The sequence below is a fragment of the Leuciscus leuciscus genome (genome assembly GCF_965113295.1).
Source record: "Leuciscus leuciscus genome assembly, chromosome: 5".
Classification (NCBI taxonomy): Eukaryota; Metazoa; Chordata; class Actinopteri; order Cypriniformes; family Leuciscidae; genus Leuciscus; species Leuciscus leuciscus.
In genome coordinates this window covers 28,894,823-28,914,415 of record NC_138729.1, presented here as the reverse complement: position 1 = coordinate 28,914,415, position 19,593 = coordinate 28,894,823, and the positions used below count along the sequence as shown (strand labels likewise).

The 19,593-nt window shown below is 37.8% G+C and overlaps 2 protein-coding genes across 2 annotated transcripts; one reads left to right on the top strand and one right to left on the bottom strand.

Annotated features, from left to right (window-relative positions):
• Window positions 1-1,237: 1,237 nt before the first annotated feature.
• Window positions 1,238-7,557, top strand: nfkbib (nuclear factor of kappa light polypeptide gene enhancer in B-cells inhibitor, beta). The gene is made up of 6 exons (XM_082169193.1): window positions 1,238-2,593; window positions 2,685-2,802; window positions 4,421-4,625; window positions 4,751-4,839; window positions 4,942-5,178; window positions 5,261-7,557. Exons 1-6 carry the CDS (start codon window positions 2,103-2,105, stop codon window positions 5,303-5,305), a joined length of 1,185 nt encoding a protein of 394 aa, XP_082025319.1. The 5' UTR covers window positions 1,238-2,102; the 3' UTR covers window positions 5,306-7,557.
• A 310-nt stretch (window positions 7,558-7,867) lies between these two features.
• On the bottom strand, window positions 7,868-18,878 carry ftr84 (finTRIM family, member 84). Its single transcript, XM_082169160.1, has 8 exons — window positions 18,280-18,878; window positions 16,760-16,855; window positions 12,431-12,556; window positions 9,981-10,088; window positions 9,656-9,812; window positions 8,818-8,871; window positions 8,678-8,731; window positions 7,868-8,567 (listed from the first exon to the last, which is right to left on the bottom strand). Exons 1-8 carry the CDS (start codon window positions 18,844-18,846, stop codon window positions 8,023-8,025), a joined length of 1,707 nt encoding a protein of 568 aa, XP_082025286.1. The 5' UTR covers window positions 18,847-18,878; the 3' UTR covers window positions 7,868-8,022.
• Window positions 18,879-19,593: the final 715 nt, after the last annotated feature.

Here is a 19,593-nt window from a genome sequence, read left to right as displayed (position 1 = left end):
CATATTACCATTTTATTGTGCAGTTTCTGGTGTGGAACCTGCACACTTTCAAACAGTCACACTGTTACACATTATTAAACATTATCTGCTTCTTAAAAATATATAGCCTATATATATATATATATCAAAACATAAAATATTACTGTGATTTAGATATTTTATTGCAGATATTTCCTTAATAAATACAAAATAGAGCATAAAAAAACGTGAACAATGACATCATCCTGTCATTGGTGAGGATTAATTCTTTTGTTTACCAGAGAGAGAGAGGCACAAATATGAAATTAACAGATACACTGCCACCTGGTGTCTGATATGTTTAAAATACCACTCCCTGCCCTGTGAGTTTTTTTTATATATAGCTTTCAAGTAAAAGACAAGTAGAGGAAATTGAAAAAGGTAAATCTTGATAGTGGAGGCAGGGGAGTGTTGTAGTTGGAGTGTTGTAGTTGGTGTCGGAGTTGTAACACCATCGGTTTAACTAATTAGAAGTTAGCTACAGTGATGAAATCACTATATGACCGCCATCCTTCTGAGATGACAGCAGTAGTTTTAAGACTCTGTGTAAAATATATTATAAATATAAATGATTTACAACATAAAAAGCTTCTCATCTAAGCTACATGTTAAAACATGTCTGAACAGACCATGAGAGTTGTTAATATATAAACAAATAAATAAATAGGCCTATTAAAATGTGTTTAAACAAGTTTCAGTTGTTGAATAACATTTCAAAGGCTACAATAGATGTACTGTAGTTGTACCACCTGACATGGAAAGTGTACCAACTTTAACCATTCTTGAAATTAGCAGTTTTTACCAATATTTGAGAGAGATCTACAAACCTATTCTCTCTGCCACAAGGATCAGTTTAGGTCCTCTGGATGGATGCATTATCATGCTTACTGTCATTAGCCTACCTTGTCAATTCATAATAAAAAAGCCATGTTTGCAGTTGTGCCACACTGACATTTGAGAATATACAAAGGTTTTTTAAGTAGCCTATCTCAACATCTTTAAAACTACTGATATTCATAAAATTTGTTTATATGAAAGGTTTCAACCCTAAAATGATGCCATAGTATTTTATAGAATTATATATAGAATTTATCAAAGTATTTTAAAAGGGAATAATTCACTTGGACACAAAAATATGCACGTAATGTCACTGACCCATATATTAGGCCATATTCCCAATTTTATTTGAATTATAGTGCTACATATAGGCTGTTTACAATTTTTAATTTAAGTGCTTAAAATGTGGGTTGGTGATAATTATGAATTCAATAACCACAACATTTTATGTCTGTGTTACAACTCACCATGGTAGTGCAGTGGTTTGTAACAACTAACACTCTTTATACTTGGCACTAATTAACACAGTTTACTACTGTAAACTACTGCAATTTTGTAGCAGACAAAAATGGGAACATACATGTTTGAGACAAATATAATTATAAATATAATAATTTCCTGCTCTTCCTATTATAGTATATGTATGTAGTATGTTATATTATTAATCTAACATACCCAAGCAGCATATTAGGCTACATTTCTAAACAAAACAAACAATTAAAAGACGGATCAAATGGCCACGCCGTTTCTTTGCTTTGGTTTATTGACAGTTCAAGTTAATAACCACTTGAAATTCCCCCAAACAAACACAACGCGGTGAAACTCCCAAAGAAATTAATGTAACTGACAGTTAATTTGCTGTGCTACGCATGCGCGCCTTGAGCCCTACGCATGCGCACTTCCCCTCGGTGTCTGGTTTCGAGAGAGGCTTTGGGAATTCCCCAGGAAAACACCTACGCAGACACACGGCCTTTTCTGGACAAATTGGGCAACAGTAAGCCGCTCACAAGGTGAGCAATCTATAGTTTTTATAATGCTCCGGACATGGAGGGAATCTGAGGCTCGTGCGACAGCGCTTGCCGCTGTTGTTTGGGAATTTGTCCAGAAAGAGCTCATCTTGTTCCCCTAAAAACAATCCATCTGGATAGAAGCGAAAACGGCGCAAGCAGATAACGTTAGCTGTTGGTCAAGAAAAGCAGTTTCTCTTATTACAGCTGACATCATTTAAACGGATGATTCATATATAAATGGAGGGGACGCAAGATATTCACGGTGAATCCCGAAGACAGAATGCACGGCCTGGACCGAGCTACACTATGGAGAAACGGGGCGCCGTGGACACTGTCCCGGATGACTGGTGTGACAGCGGGTTAGACTCCTTAAGCGGGGTCGGACTCGGTTTTGAGGGTCCCTACGGCACTTACACAGAGGCCGAGCAGATTTGGGCACCTGATCGATCTATGTCTGACATACCTGACATCCCACCTTCGGACGAGTCCGACAACAGGGGCACCATGGACTGCGTGTCGATTGGCGGCGGAGAGAGGCTCGATTCTGCCATCGGGGACTCGATTAATGAGGATGCGGTGGTGGGGTGTCTCTCCGACGGGATCGGCACCATGATCCTAAGCGAGCCCGCAGGTACAGACAGACTGGCGGTCTCGGACACTGAGGAGGGTCGGCAGCGGAGAGAAGAACTCTTCAACACGCTCAACTTTCTGTCAGAGGACGGTGACACGTAAGTCTTTGTTGTTTTCTGTTGTCTGTACATTTGTCTGTTTGGAAGGCCATTGGATTTAGACTGTATATTATCTTTTTTTGTCTCTCAGGGTACTTCATTTGGCGCTGATTCATGAGCAGTGGGGTGTTGTTCAGTGCCTGCTTGAAGAAATTGTGGTGGACAAGACTTGGACTCCTTACCTACACATCCAAAATGACCTGGGCCAGGTAAACGCACAACGGTGTTGCCAGATCTAAAGAAACAAGTAACTTGATCTGACAGGGCAGCACCTATGGATAAAGAAGAATTGCTTTACTTCCAATGATCTGATTTATTGTTTCATAAAATATTACATATTAAATTAGGTTAAATTGCATTTTGCTGTCAAAGTCACTATTAAATCCATACTTGACCATTCTTATTTTTTATGGAATATAAATTATTTGTCCATACACCATTTTTTAATTCTTAGTCATTTTTAATAGAAAACATTCACTTCCTCGCCTCGTCACAACAACATTTCTTCTCCGATGAATTGCTGTGATGCTATGAGGGCAGGACAATAATCCCTTCCTTTCAGCAACCTGGCACTCACGTCACCAGATCGCAGCAATTAGCAAATGACAATGATCCCATCAATTCTCGATGGACAAAATAAAGTCCCGCCCCAACATTTTTTCCCATTTTCGTGAAGCCTCAGATATGTGTCACAATAAGAAAAGAAAATTCTCTCACTTACAACTACATTTTTCTCATCCATATGCACCTATTGGAAAACGGAAACCAAGCACTAGCAAGCCAAACAACATGATTGTTCTCTGGAAATAATGCAAACCACAACGGAACTTCATCTGGACTCCATCGCTGCTTTCATTGGCCAAGGGGACGTCTGACTGACATGTAAAACAACTAATCTGTTAGTTTTGCTCAGCGTTATGTTTAGAGGAGTGAAAATATAACATTGATGTCCCTACAATAACAGACCAGCGTGTAAAACTCTTGGACATATTTCACATACTTCAATACTCTTGAAAATCCAGCGTTTAGTTGATCCTGATAAGCATTGATTGTCACAGTTGTAAAAATGACAACTTTCTTCTTCAATGAAGGGGTTTGGTGTCAACGGCTTTGTTTCCTGACGGATTGTTAAAGAACGCGACACACACTTCTCCCGGAAATCCTGTAGAACTCAACCAATCAGATGACGACTTCGAAACTCCTTAAGTGTTTCCAACTTTGTGTGCTTTATGCATCAGATGTTCGGCCAATGGTCCCTGGGCGTGACGTCTGAGGCTGAGACTATTTATAGCAAAGACTTTATATATAGAATGACAACGTGCAATTTGGCGGAATAAGTCCCGCTTTCTAAATAAAAGAGCTAATCTCTGATTGGTAAAGTCAACGTGTCACTGCAGTTGCCGTTAGAAGCTCCGATTGCTATAGAAACACTCAGTATTCTGAAACGTAGCAGGCCGGACCCGTTGCAAATATGGTTGCTGAGTGAACAGACATTCCTTGAAAGAGACTTTGCTTGAGCTGAAAGCGAAGCTGAAAGTACACTTAGTTTTTTTTACACGTAGCGAGCGAAGTACGTGTGCAAAAAAGCAGTACTCCTTTCGCTTACCTTTCGCTTCCAATCCTTTACCTATCCAAAGTGCTTTCGCTTACAAAAGTGGTACTCTTTTGATGACGAAATTCGCGTCACGCGAATTTTAGGGGTACGCTGGATTGCAAAGGGTACGCTGACCCTTGCGCACATGTAAAAAGTGAAGTATACTTTGGCCTTAAGTGTACATTATAACACTGATGTGCAACCAATGTAATTTTTCCACCCTCTTCGCTCAGACCGCTCTACATTTAGCAGTCATAGTAGACCGGAGCGAGTGTGTTCGGGCACTGTTGTGGAGTGGAGCCAGTGCGGAGATCCAAGAGAGGGGCGGCAACACACCTTTACACCTGGCTGTCCGAGAGCTTCGCACAGAGTGTGTGAGAGAGCTCACCAGCTGCCCACGTACCCCACCGGAGCACCTCAGCATCACCAATTATTCAGGTACACTACAAACTCAAGCAAACACATTTTCACTCTGATTAATATTTAATCTAATTTATTTTATCAGTATACATCTGTCTTTTCCATCCATACTGTACCTTTCTCTGTCCATCTGTCTCTTTAAGGTGTGAGTGCACTGCACCTGGCTGTACATAGGGGCAATTGTGACATCATCAAAATGCTGCTGGAGGCAGGAGCAGATGCCAATCAACGAGTAAGAAATTATAAAAAATATATATATATATTTAATAAAAGATCATATTAATCTTCTTTTTGAGTATATTTTAGTGTTCAATCATTAACTCTGGCTTTGTAGGATTTGGGGTCAGGTCGGTCTCCATTGCACTGGGCAGTGGAAGGTCAAAGGTCAGCGGTAGTGGATTTGTTATTGAGCGCCGGCGCATTGGTGAATCAGCGCTCGTATGCAGGCCACACCCCGTACTACTGTGCCCTTTACAGACCCAACAAAGAAGTGCAGGCCCTACTTAGTGCCCATGGGGCCACATACATACAGGGCGATGAGGAAGAGGAGGAGTACAGAGAGAGTGAAGAGGTTAGAGCCAAATCCACACACATTTACTAACAGAATGCTTAAAAGTATGTTTGTGTACTTACCATTTCTCTATCTGTCACAGGAGGAGTTTGATGATGTCATCATTAATGGACAGCGAGTGCTGTAGCTGTAAAAAAACATGGACACTACTCTGCCATTAGACCCTTTGAAATCCAGCTGAACAATTGTGGCATCTGAGTGTATTTGGTGGAGGCTATTATGTGTGTCTGTGTGTATATTTTGTTTTAAGGTACAGTATGATGTCAGTATGCTGCTTCTGGTTCAATGGAATACATAGCTAGATTATGTTAGTCATGGAGGACCTTAGTTATTTAAGCCTGACATCACGCAAAGCCTTTTCAAAGCTATAACAATGGAGGCAGCTTTTTATTTAGTAAACCTCTCACTGGCTCATCTTGTGTGTGGCCTAAAATGGTATTTTACCTAAAGATGAATATTCTGTTATCATTTACTGATCCTCATGATGTTTCAAACCTGTATGAGTTTCTCTCTTCTGGGGAAGATAGTTTGACAAATGTGGGTTTTTGTGCACACAGAAAATGACAATGGAGTCCAATGTTGATCTATCAAATCTTTAGGTAAAATATCTTCTTTTGTGTTCCACAGAAGAAATAAAGTCATACAGGTTTGGAACGACATGAGGATGAGTAAATGATGTAATATTAGGGTGAACTATCGCTTTAAGAACCAAATTCCCTGGATGATATCAGATACCTTAGGTTGCGTGTCACGCAAGCAGCATGGCTGTGAGACTGCCAGTAGTGGGTAGATTCATTATGTCCACAACATGATAGTGGCTTGCTTTCTTTATTTTTAAAACTAAATTATTAGTCAGATTTAGCTGCGAAGATCTTGAAGAGAAAATGAATGGTTTTAAATAAACTGGTTTACTTACCATTACTGTTAAACCAACTATTGGCTGTGTTTTTTTGAATGGAATGTCACTGCCCCAATTGTTTTGTGTGTTTAGAGTGGATGTTTTTTTTTTCTTCTTTCTTCACATATAATGGGTGTTAGGCTTGAAATAGGAGACAAGAGGTGGATATCTGAATTCAGAGATGGATAGTAGGTCAGATAGAGAGGATAAACTAAATGGATACAAATTACAGACGTTACAGAATTCTACAATACAAATGGCAACAAATTCAAAAGTTTGGATTGAACGCACAGAAATAGAATTAGAGCTAAATTCTTGATCTAAGGATGTTCACACTCAACTAACCGCTTACAGTTACACTATCATATTATTTGAACTGTGAAGCATCAACAAACATTCCAAATTATATTAAACGCATGACAACACAATTACTTTTTTGTCTTATTAAAGCATCTTAAAATATATTTTAAATATAATATAAATACAGTATAATATAAAAAATAAATGTCTGACAGACTGTTTTGTTTTCAATTGTTATAAAAGTGGAGAATGATCTGTTCACTCACTCACACACACATGCTGTTGGGGCATTATGGTTGTGGACATTTACAGTCACCTGTTTGTAGGCCTGTTTCAGATTTTCTGTTTGTTGGGGTTAGCGCAAACATTTTCTCAATGATTGGCCCTCTGTTGGTAATACAGACACTCCTTTGGAAATCAGGGCTCCTGGTCGACTGGTACTTGTCCTCTGTGAGTTGACTGTATAATGTTGAGCTGATTAAGTTTGTCCTGTTTTAAATTACAAGGTTAATGAGAATATTTCATTCATTGGGAATATGCCATTCTAGATGTAAAAAGAGAGAGGAGGGAGTTACATTTAGGGATTAATTAAACAAGTGTACTAGCCATGTCTTAAAAATTGAGAGGTACGGTTGATTTTAGGGGAATCTGGATTTGCATTTGAATGTTTCTAATCCATGTATAAACAAACATACTGCAGAGTGATGGATTTGTCCTCTCATCTGTACATATTTCTGTTTACTTGGTGATGGGTGAAATTACTGAAAAGCTATTAGAAACCATTCAAATAGACAATAAACATTAATGATAAGACTTGTTTTATTTGTCTCGTTCACATAATCACTTAAATACAAACTTTTCTCTTGATGTAGCCGCATCTGAACCCAAAGATTGCAGAATGTATATTATGTGTGAATGGCTGCAGGTTTTGAAATGACACTTCATTCAAAAGAAATCATCCTGACTGGATTAGCCGGCTTTGTTATTTTTAAACATGTCTGCTCTCATTTTTTATACACACTTGCCCCTTTTAAGAAGGAACTTAGAATTTTATTTTTTTTATTAAAATGTTTTGGTAATATTTACTGCCACTCAACCAAAAACCAAAGGAAAAAACAAAACAAAAAACTTTTCAGGATAAATAAGCACATTTTACCCCCTCATATCGGTTAATGTTTTTACATTTTTTATGTAAAGTATGATTCTCATTACTGTAATAGACCTTTAGTCAAGGTAGTGCCATATTTTTTACAGAAAATGAAAATGAGGCTGCGAGGAACAGAAGTGTTCATTATTAACTTAAAGTTAAAAGTAAAGTTTTAGAATCACATTAAAAATGTATTTTTTTTTATTTTTATATAAGAATTATTATTTGCCATTAGAGTAATAAGAATTGGAGGATAAAATTCTCCTGAAAATAATTTCACAATGCATAGGATCCTAATAGTAGACTTTTACATATGCAAAACAATAATCCTTTTTAAAAAAAAATTTTTATGTAAAATATGACCAGAAAACATCTTCATGAGATTCACAGTTTAACATTTTTTAAATGACCCTTTTATTGAATTTCAATGTTCACCCTTTCAAGATTCTGTTTGATTAATCAATTAAGAGCTCAGGGTCAAAGTTAAGCTCAGAACCCTTTAGCGGTATGTTCGGCAGTTCTTCTCCAGCATGCACAGAGTTACAGATGATCCAACACCAAACCCAGCATACAGCGGTTCAGAGAACTTGGCCTGAAATCTGTGGATGAGCTCCACTGTCTCAGACACAGTGTAAAAGGATACAGATCCTCCAGCGTAATCCAGGTACACACCGATCCGTGTGGCACGAGCTGCTCCCGGCAGATCTTTATCCATCTTATTGTGCCAGGCGGAGTATCCAGAGTCTGAGCACAGGAGACTCCAGGATTTATCATTGTATCCCAGAAGGCTGTTCGAGTTCTTACCTTTACGGCTGATGCTCTTAAAGGCAACTCCAATGGAAAATTCACCGTTCCACTCTGCCTCCCAGTAATGCCGTAATCCACTGAGCGGCTCCTTGCACAGGATCTGGCAAAACCCATCGAACCGCTCCGGGTGATCTGGGTAGAACTGGGTCGTTCGCTTACGGATCACCCGACGATTCCCGTCTGAAAGGACTAGTTCTTTATAGGCGGTGTTGAGATCAAATGTAAGTTTACAAGAATCTGTGAAATAATATTGTAGAAAAAATAGACTCCTTCAGCATTTAGAAGAATAACATGTTATCATCTGTATAGTGAAGAGATTAATTCATGTTAATTGTCTATACACTCACATCTGAGGAAATCCAGTCTTGATTTAGGCTCTGGGAAGTCAGTTCTTATCGGAGCTGAAAATATAGTATAAAGCTAAGCTAAGCTGAGTTGTGCTATAACATACTTCATACTAAATAAACAGAAATGTAGAACCTCTTACCATTCAGACGTCCTCCAGACCTCGGAATAAGGACATAGACTGAAGTGTCATTCACTGAAAAATGTATCATGCAAAAATTAATAGTAGATAAAATATAGCATTTTGTACACTACGATCAAAATTAGAGTCGATTTTTTTTAATCATATTTTATTAATATTGTATATTTTATAAGGATGCATTAAATTGATCAAAAGTGAGAGTAAAGACATTTATAATGTTACAAAAGATTTATATTTCAAATAAATGCTGTTCTTTTAGACTTTCTATTCATCAAACAAATTTACAACTGTTTCTTGAGCACCAAATCAGCATATTAGAATGATTTCTGAAAGAGAATGAATAAAATGTTAAGGCCAATTCACACTGCACCGACAGACGCCGACCAAAGGCAACAGATACGTTTGTGGGGGTTTGTCAGATTAGTATGTTACTCCGTTTTGTGTCTGTCAGCACTAGTTTTCGCCGATTGAAATAGAAAACAGTTATTTAAAATGTTATAATAATATAACAATATTACTGTTTTTTACAAAAAATGTTTTGCCTTTGTGAGCACAGGAATTTAATAATGATCTTACCAACCCCAAACATTTGAACAATAGTGTGTATACTGTCTGTGTCATTGTTTGCATTTACATCAATAATTTATTCTGGAACTACAGGGGTACAGAGCTGATTGTGTTTGCTGTCTGTTTCTGAAGCAGAGCAATGCTTTCCATCTCTACTTAATAGTTACTATTATTTTGTGCCTTTTAAATATAGATATTACATAAGTCAAAAGAGATCCCATGTCTTTTCTTTAGCCTCTCAGTGGTTAAATGTTATAGTCTTCATTGTAACCTCGTTTGGAGATGTTTCCCAGCTCTTTTTTGCAGATGTCGTCCAGGTGTTCTTTCATGTCAGAGACGGTCTTGGTGATCTCACCGAAGGAAAACTCTTGGTTTATCAGCACTTTGGGCACCATGGGCTCCGGTGCAACTGATAGTGTGGGAAAATTCTGCACAAATAATGAAGACACTTAACAAAACCTGTGCTGCTAAATACCTTCCCTGAATGTCCATATTAAATTTCCAGTCAGGCTAGTCCACAGATTTCAACTTTCTCAATGGCAGAAATCCAGAATGATAAAAAGAAAACTAGCGAAATGTGTAGTGCTGTTCTTTACCTGTAAGAAGTGAATGTTGTCCTCTGTGTCAAGTATTTGACGTAGTTCAGCATCTCTCTTCTGAAGCTCCATGATCTCTTGTTCAAGTCTCTCTATGTAACCCTGAGCCTGTCAGAACATTAAAGCTATCACAGTCTGAGAGCGTGGAACAGCAACTGTAGCAGCTCTATAAGCAGTGTGTGTGAAACATACTGTATCAGTTACAGTCATGGTCAGAATTATTGGCACCCTTAGTAAATATGATCAAAGAAGGCTGTGAAAATAAATCTGCATTGTTTATCCTTTTAATCTATCATTCAGATAGATCTATCAACCTTTCGTTGAAGTAAAACAAGTGAAAGTTTCACATTATGAAATAAATGTTTTTCTCCAAAACACGTTGGCCAGAATTATTGGCACCCCTTGAAATTCTTATGAGTAAAATATCTCTGAAGTATATTCCCATTCTTATTTACATATTTTAACACACCATGGTGACTAGGAACATGAAATTGTCTAGCCATGACTTCTTGTTTCACATGAGTATGACTACAAAAATTCCCTTAATCATCCATCACAATGAGTAAAACCAAAACTTATAGTTCTGATGTGCCGCAAAAGATTGTTGAGCTTCACAAAATAGAAAGTGGCTGTTAAAAATAGCTAAAGCATTGAAAATCCCCATTTCCACCATCAGGGCAATAATTAAGAAGTTCCAATCAACTAAAGACGTTATAAATCTTCCTAGAAGGTGACTGTCTATATTGTCTTAAAGGGATAGTTCACTTTGAAATAAAATTTTTGTATGTTTTAGCTTACCTCAAGGGCATTCAAGATGTAGGTGTCTTTTTTTCCGCAGTAGTTTCAATTTTGATATTTTTAGGTCAAACCGTTCTTGTCTGTCAGTCAAATATCATTTATATCGCGGGCGGGTATAGAGATATACACTAGATATCGCCTTGGCTACGGTTTCGTTCCAATGAACTGCAGTAGCCAAGGCGACATCTAGTGTATATATCTATACCCTCCCGCGCCCTCAGATCATTTGGACGCGGCTGTGTTCAAGAGATAACAACGATATAAATACTGTTCGTTTTCTCACACAAACCGCTCGTTTCGTGTCTTAGGCGATCAATGTGTACTTACGATGGGGAATTGTTTAATTTGGACGATGTGGAATTGTTTTAATTTGGACTCTGTGCTTGCTCTTTGAGGTGGTGACCATAGACCTGCATTATTTGACTGACAGACAAGAACGGTTTGACCTAAAAATATCAAAATTGAAACTACTGCGGAAAAAAAGACGCCTACATCTTGGATGCCCTTGAGGTAAGCTAAAACATACCAAAATTAAATTTTAAAGTGAACTATCCCTTTAATTCATGGCGAGGAGGATAGTTTGAGTGGCCAAAGACTCTCCAAGGATCACAGCTGGAGAACTGCAGAAATTAGTTGAGTCTTGGAGTCAGAAAACCTCAAAGAAACAATAAAATAAAATACCAAACAGCGCCTTCATCACCACATGTTGTTTAAAAATGGTTTCAAGAAAAATTATCTGCTCTCATCCAAAAACAAACTCCAGCATATTCAGTTGTCAGACACGACTGGAAATTCAAAAGAGACCGGATTCTATGGTCAGATGAAACTAAAAATGAGCTTTTTGGTTGCAAAAAAGGTATAAAAATTACCCCATGTCCACGATTAAATATCTTTGAAATTGTGGTCCTATTTTTTGCTGGAGGTCCTGGACATCTTGTTCAGATACATGGCATCATAGTTTCTATCAAATACCAACAGATAAACAATCAAAACCTGACCGCCTCTGCCAGAAATCTTATAATGGGCCTTGTTCAGATCTCCCATCAGGACAATGATCCAAAACAAACATCAAAATCAAAAAAAAAAATGGGTCACTAAGCTAAAAATGAAGCTTCTGCCATGGCCATCCCAGTCCCCTGACCTGAACCCTATAGAAAATGAGTGGGGTGAACTGAAGAGAAGCACCAACATGGATCTGGGAATCTAAAGAATCTGGAGATTTTCTGTATAACGGAATGACCTCTTGTCAGGTGTTCTCCAAACTCATCAGGCATTATAGAAGAAGGCTCAGAGATGTTATCTTGGCTAAAGGAGGTTGCAAAAAGTATTGAATAAAAGGGTGCCATATTTATTTCATTAAGAGATTTTCCCCCCATTATCAAAAAGGTTCTATTTTTGTGAATTCTTTGATTAACAATGCAGATTTATTTTCACAGCCTTCTTTGTTCATATTTACCAAGGGTGCCAATCATTCTGACCATGACTGTATGTCCCCCCCCCCCCCCCCCCATCTCAACACTTGAATTTAACTTAAAAACAATAGTTTTTTCTCACCATAGTTCCCCAATAACTATGCAGCTGGGGTTTAAATGGATCAAATGAATGCATCACTGATTTTAATTCATTCACATCTGAATGTAATGTGTATGCACCTGAGCCATGGAGGCCTGTAGGTTGGCCTGTATGAGTTGGCTTATCTCAGCATGCCACCGATCTACCGCCTGTACCATCTCGCTGAAGATTTTATCACTGTCAGTCTGTGCCCGCTGTGCATTTCCCTGTAGAGAAAGGGCAAAAAACGACATTAATCCACACAGCCATTTTATACACTTTTTTTAAGTAAAAAAAAAAAGAAAAAGAAAGAATGCGTTTCACGTACAACGATGTAACTCGCTCATTAACTACTATAGTATGATGCATCGTTGGAAATACTACCCATCTAGTCACGACAGATTACCGAAACTGCAGTAACATGGTTGCACCTCTGTCGTTTGAGCCACTGGTTCAACAATAAAGTGGTGCAGGTAGGAGGTCAGAACCCAGAAGTCTAATTCGCCGCTGCTCCTTCGAGGTTTTCCTATGGGGTTTTATAATGATTTTTTTTCTTTCAATTTAAGACTAAAATAAAGCCTGTGGTAAACATAACTTGACGATCATTTGACATTTTGTTCTAACGTACACTGCACACATTCATTCACACCCCAAGCTGCCTTATCACATTAAGACTGATAAGACTTTTTACGGCCCCAAAAGGAATTTGCAGAGAGTAGTGACTCTCACTTAATTCTGCAAAAAAACATTTTTTTCAACTTTGAATTCTATATATTCAATATATAACCACTTGAGAAATGAATAAACGTATCTAATTTTCCCCATCTCATGATTTTCCTTTTATGTGGTTTGGCCTATGTATTCATTCTCTCTTTTAAACTCTTTTGGATTAATGTTTCAGACTTGCATACCATTCAGGGATGGAAATTAACTTTTTTGTCCACCGGCCACTGTGGCTGGTGGATTTCAAAATCTACCAGCCACTCAATGTTTTTACCAGCCACTTTCTTGTTTTTAACCGACAATGTGTAACTGCATGTGAAAATTAATACTACAAGATCTACAATACTTAAGCAGTTTATTTAATCTCAAGTCTCAATGAAATACTGACATTTTCTCTTTCTCTCTTATATATATTTCTCTTTTTTACCTGGATGTGGCATTTGAATGATTCGTGGTCTTTTATGGCTTCCAGTTTTAGGTTTTTAGTCCCAACAATGAAACTAGGGCTGGGCGATATGGACCAAAAGTCATATCCCGATTATTTAGGCTGAATATCGATATACGATATATATCCCGATATTTTTTCCGCAAAGTGAGAGCAAATGTTCAGTCAAAGTCAAAGATGACATGTCACAAGTAGTTTTATTGAAACCGGCTATTTCCACACACACAAGTACTGTCCCCCTTTACTTAACATAAATTGTAAGAATATGACTAATAGTAAAGACTAGTACTAATAAATAAACATTAGGCCTATGCTAAAGCTATTAAATAGCAGTCCCAAACTAGTTTTTGTTAATACAATGTTGGTATGAGCCACTAGAGTCATTTAAAAATATTAAAAATAACACAAAGAAAAATAAAGTGGCATTTTTGGGGTTAATATGGAAACGACAGTTGCCATGGTGAATACACAATATTAACAATAACTGTTAATGAACCATGGAAACTGCTCCTGGTGAACAGAATGAAAATCATACCTGCATTACTTTTATTTTGTGTAATTTACAACGTAACGGCGTTGCATGCTCGTAGTTTCTTGTGCACTTTATATGCAGTGAGGCGATACACAGCGCGCGCCGCCGCATTTGCGCGTGCAATTGAAGAGTGTGCGCTCCGAGCACAGGATAACGGCTGACGTGACAGGACAAGAAAGTCCGTTTTTCTGAGGTGAAAGACTTTATTTCAGCGTACACTTATGTCCTCTAAAAGTGTCCGCCGTCTGTGTGAAACAGTATATTTTTATTTACCCGCCACGGTGGCCGGTAGGTGAAGCGAGTTTACCCGCCACAACACAAAATCACCCGCATTTGGCTGGTGGCGGGTGCTAATTTCCATCCCTGATACCATTGTTTACCAAAATCATATGTGTAGCATGTTTAGTCTCTATATAAACTCCAATCTTTGTCCCCCATTTGTTAATTTACATTTCATTTTGTGACTGTACTAACTTTGTGATGCATTAGTATTATAAAAATCTTGTATTATAAAGATTCTTTTGTTAAACACCCAATCAAATTACGTTCAAAGGCCTGCTTGAAGTAAAGGATGTAAAGAAATTCCCTCCAAAGGGAACAACTTCTTATTGGCTCAGAACCCTCCAGAGGATGTGACATCATCACGCTTTAAAAATCACTGATCACAAGATCACGCCTCTTAGTCTCTTAAAAGTCCCTTTCTGGAATCCTGATGTGAAGATGATGCTGAACTAGAAGTTTTCTAAGGACCCTCAAGCTTGTGCCAGGCTGCGGCCTTGTCTTTCCATTTACCAAAGATCCTCTGACTCACACTGGTTCTCTCTCATCAAGACAAAATCAGCAAAGATCAACTGGAGCCTCAACAAATTGCATCAGGAAAGTTTAATTCAAATGGGCGAGACATGCAAGTATCAAACTTAGTCTCATTATTTGATACATTAAGTATCCTTACCCCTTTTAAAGAAGGGCGTGTTAGAACTGAACTGATGGTTTGCTCAAGGCTGTTGATCTGCTGAATTTCAAACAGTGCTATAACTTCTTGCTTTCCTGTATTCTGCTTCAGCTCTTTCCCTCGGTAAACTGTATGCATGTATGCATGTGTATGTTAGAGTAGTTTAAGTGTTTAGTCTAGTTAATAAAGTCTTGTTCATATCACACGAAAAGTTGTCCGTGTCTCAAGCTCATAGTGGAGTCCCTAATCATGTAGATTTTGACTACAGGCTCTGAATAGTACTGCACAGTAAGAAAGACATTCCACATGCCCCGGAAATGTACATTTCTTAGAATTAATAAACAATTAACACTGAGTGTTCACAGCACAAACAGGTGAATTGATTGTAATATTAATTTTACTACATTAAGTTAATTCTATTAACTGATCCAAATATTCATAATCAATTCTAACAAGTTATGATTAATTATTAATATTTCTTTAGAGCTAATTTGCTACATATGGTTCTGGGCAAGAACTCACTGTGCATCCATGCAGCCTAGCATGGATAAGAGCAGGGAGAGAGCAGCAATAACCCACCTTAGGGTAAACAGAACAGAACCAACATGAATGAATTGCAGATATCATTAATTCAAGATTTTAATGTACAACATAATTCGAGAATTTAGTCTGATTCAAAGGGGGATCAGAATACCAAATCCTGACTGGATGAGAGGAGGAGCTGGGGATGGAGGAGGGTAAAAAGCTGCTGAAAATACTGAAGGAGCTTGTCAGCTGATGCAAGCTTAAATAACGTGACCTGCCAGAGCTTGATTGTAGAACAAAATGTCGAAGTATAGTCAAGTTATATTTACCACAGGCTTAATTTTACACATAAATAATAATAATAAAAAACATTATAAGACCCCATAGGAAAATCTCAAAGGAACCAGCGGCGAATTAGTCTTCTGGGTTTTGATGTCATACCTGCACCACTAAATGATGTTTTATTAACAAAGTTAATAAAAGAGCAGGTTCAGATAATTAACCAAATTATGCACAGCTGGAGATTAATCAGTAATCAACTCAATGACAGAGTATAAATTCACAGCAGACCTATCTCTGTTCATTGAAAGTTTGTCAGCATCCCTCCTCCACCCCATCTCCTCACTTCCAGTTCCATCTACACTTACCAACTGGGGGGAGTATCTGGGTTCGGGCCTAACTCCGAGCTCGGAGCCCTCCCCCCGGACAGCACGCCAAATACGCATAAACTTATTGTACTAATTATATGTAGATGTGAACTCGTGAAATAGGACTTTTGTTAATGACGTCACCAGAGGTGGAAAAGTAATAACTTCTGCTAATTAATCTATTCGAGATCTCCGAGATGCTGCTGTAACGAACATGGCACCTAATTTACAGGGTTTTTTTGTTCCATGTCATTTTGCTTTATTTGATGTTTGATTCATGGCGGGTTCCTCATACGTCATAAATACTCTGGAGTTCCTTTGCGCATTTTATGCATGTGTACTCAATTAGAATGAAATATATAGAATGTACTGAATGTTAGTTTGCTTATTGTGCCCAAGCGCACGATCGGTTTCCACATTTTAACAAGAAACTATGCTTCTAATCACAACTCGAGAGTTGTAGTTCTAACCCAACCACGCAAGTCTGTTTGCAAATGTTTGTTGAAACGGCAAATCGTTGAACTTTGTTTGTAACGACAGAAATTGTCCAACTATGCTTTCGTGTTTCACCCAGAAGCTTCTTTAGGACTCTCCGGCTGGACTAACCTTAAGAACATCCACGTTGTGTCTGAGTTCTTGAAGTTCTTTCATTCGATCCTGGATAATGTGCTGAACCTCTGTCTGAGTCACAACCAAGATTTTCTATAATCACACACAAAAAATTTATGCAGAAAATAGAGATCTGAGATTACAGTCTTCATTACAGGGTCATTCTTCAACTATGGTACTCTTTGAGCTAGACAGATTCAGAAAATAAAAACATTTCTACAAACAGTTTTTTAGTATCAGTTGGTTTCTCAATCTGTCTAGAAACCTTCCCTTAAGTTGGCTGTGATGATTTGTATTGAATAATATATATATATTGCCATTTTTATCTGACAGTCCAAGAAAACCGTCATTGCAATATATAATATGTATAATTGAATTAGACATTATTTTATCATTTGTACTTGAAATCTACATTATTTAAATATTTAATTTAGAATTAAGCGATGTTGAAGATACAAAGTCTGACTTAGGGACAGAGGGAAAACAGTAAAAACCATGCATAAAAGGCCTCATATTATATAATAAAAAGATTGATTGAGCCATGATACATTTTTTGTAAGTTCCCCTTGGGGTGAAGTAAGTGTGGCAAAAACAAAAAAGAAGAGATGTTTTTTAGATTTTATTATTTCGTCCAGGGACAAGAAAAGTACCATAGTTAAAGAATCACCCTACAGCAGATGTTTGCTAGACAAAATATTTATCCAGGAAGATAAATAATAGGCTACAATAGTGTTATAATATTACAATAGTCCTAACAATTAGCTACTTTAGGTCTACATAAAAAAATAAAATAAAAAATAATTGAGGATGCATTAAATTGATCAAAATTATGTGACTTTTACATTGTTCAAGTCATATACCCAATTATTCTTACAATACAACATTTTTATGAGAGCATCGAAACCTGTGAAAGTCCACAGATAATGAGGCATAGAGTAAGGCTAGTTGTCAGTTGACTTTTTAACTTTAGAAAATTTCTCTGGATAGGTTAATTTTTCAAAGTCAAGATACCTTAAAGATGTAAATAAATCTTCAAAAAGCTATTTTACATTTCCACTGTTATTGCCGGGAAACAATTCATTACATTCATTATGAAACACAAAAATACCAAACCACAGTTTTGAATATGAATTAATTATTTAAAAAATATATGAATGTATAAGCAGTTTCAAACCAGCTGTGACAACGTTCCCTGACTTTTATGAAAAAGGACATTGACTATTATGAAAAAATCCTTATCCTGAGAACATACATTAACCTTTCAGTTAAAATCTTTCTTCAATGTAAAGTTGACTAAATTATGATCCTGAAATTCACAAAATCACAAAGATTATTTAATTGAATAAAATACATTGTTAACTATGTTTGATACCAACTATAAAACTACTGATAGAGAAAAAAGCCTACATATTTGTGTAATTGGACTTTTGACTCAAAAACGTAAGTTTAGATATGGCCTCTGTGACAACTTGTCCTGGTCTACTCTCGACAATTATAATCTCCTCATGATGTCTCACCTGTTTCTCTGTGCGTTCATCGTCTGCACTGACTATGTTGTGGCTGCGATGTTCTCGTACTGTACACAGCACACAGATGCACATCTGGTCTGAGCGGCAGAAAAGCTCTAAGCCTTTTTCATGCTGCGGGCAGATCTTCCGATCTAGGTGTCCTGTCTCGTCCACCAGTTTATGTCGTTTAAACGTGGCTGATTCATAGTGAGGCTTGATGTGCGTCTCGCAGTAATAGGCCAGACACATCAGACACGACTTCACCGCTTTGCTCCGCCGACCAGTACAGAAATCACACAGCGCGTCACGCTTGAAGTACGGAAACGGGGTTAGCTCACGTGGGGGCGGCCTAGGCTCCGGGTTGCCTACGTGGGGTACGTTACGTCTGAGTGTGGGCCGAGGAGTGAAGGTCGCCTGGCACTGTGGACAACTATACACGCCGAGGTGGTCAGAATGGTCCCAGTAGATCTTAATGCACTCCAAGCAGAAGGTGTCTCCACACGGGATGGTGACGGGGTCTCGCTGGGTGTCTGTGCAGAGTGGACAGGTGTAGTCCAGGTAGTCAGATTCTGCCATTTTCTAAAGGGAAGACGTGAGAAAGACAGGTGAATTGAAAGAGCAACTGAAGCAGGAACACACCTGTATTTATAGATTAGCACCAAGGGTGGAGATGCTGAACTACAAACTCAGTATGAGCTTAGATGAGGGTTTATGAGGCACATGTACAAGTATCCTGTTTCAGGAAGTCACTTAAAACACAATTAGAGCAAATGTTAAAGAAAGAATTAAACTGATAGCTCACCCAGAAATTAATATTTGTATCATTTACTCTCACTCATGTCGTTCCAAATCTGTATGATTTTGTTTCTTCTGCGGTATATCAAAGAAAATATTTTGAAGAAATGTTTTTGTTCAAACAATGAAAGTCAAGAGGGTACAAAACAACACAGGATCCTATTAACTTTCATTATATGGGAAAGGAAAAAATTTATATTTGCCCGAAATACCTTCTTTTATGTTCCACAGAAGAAAGAACAAGTCATACAGAATTGGAACGACATGAGAACAGAAGTTTCATTTTTCGGCGAACTGTCACTTTAAGTTTCTAATAGTGCAAATTCTAACAAATAAAACTCAAAACCAGCAAATGTGCTCTCTCTCTGTACATGCACTGCAGCGAAATGTGAAACTGTTTTGTCTGTCAATATGGAAAGTGGTTAGAATAAATTTGTCTAGTCAGTGCTTATATTCTGTGAGTAAACTACTGTGACATGACAGCACAGTGTGTACTGTACACACTCAGCCTAGTGTCATGCAGGTAGA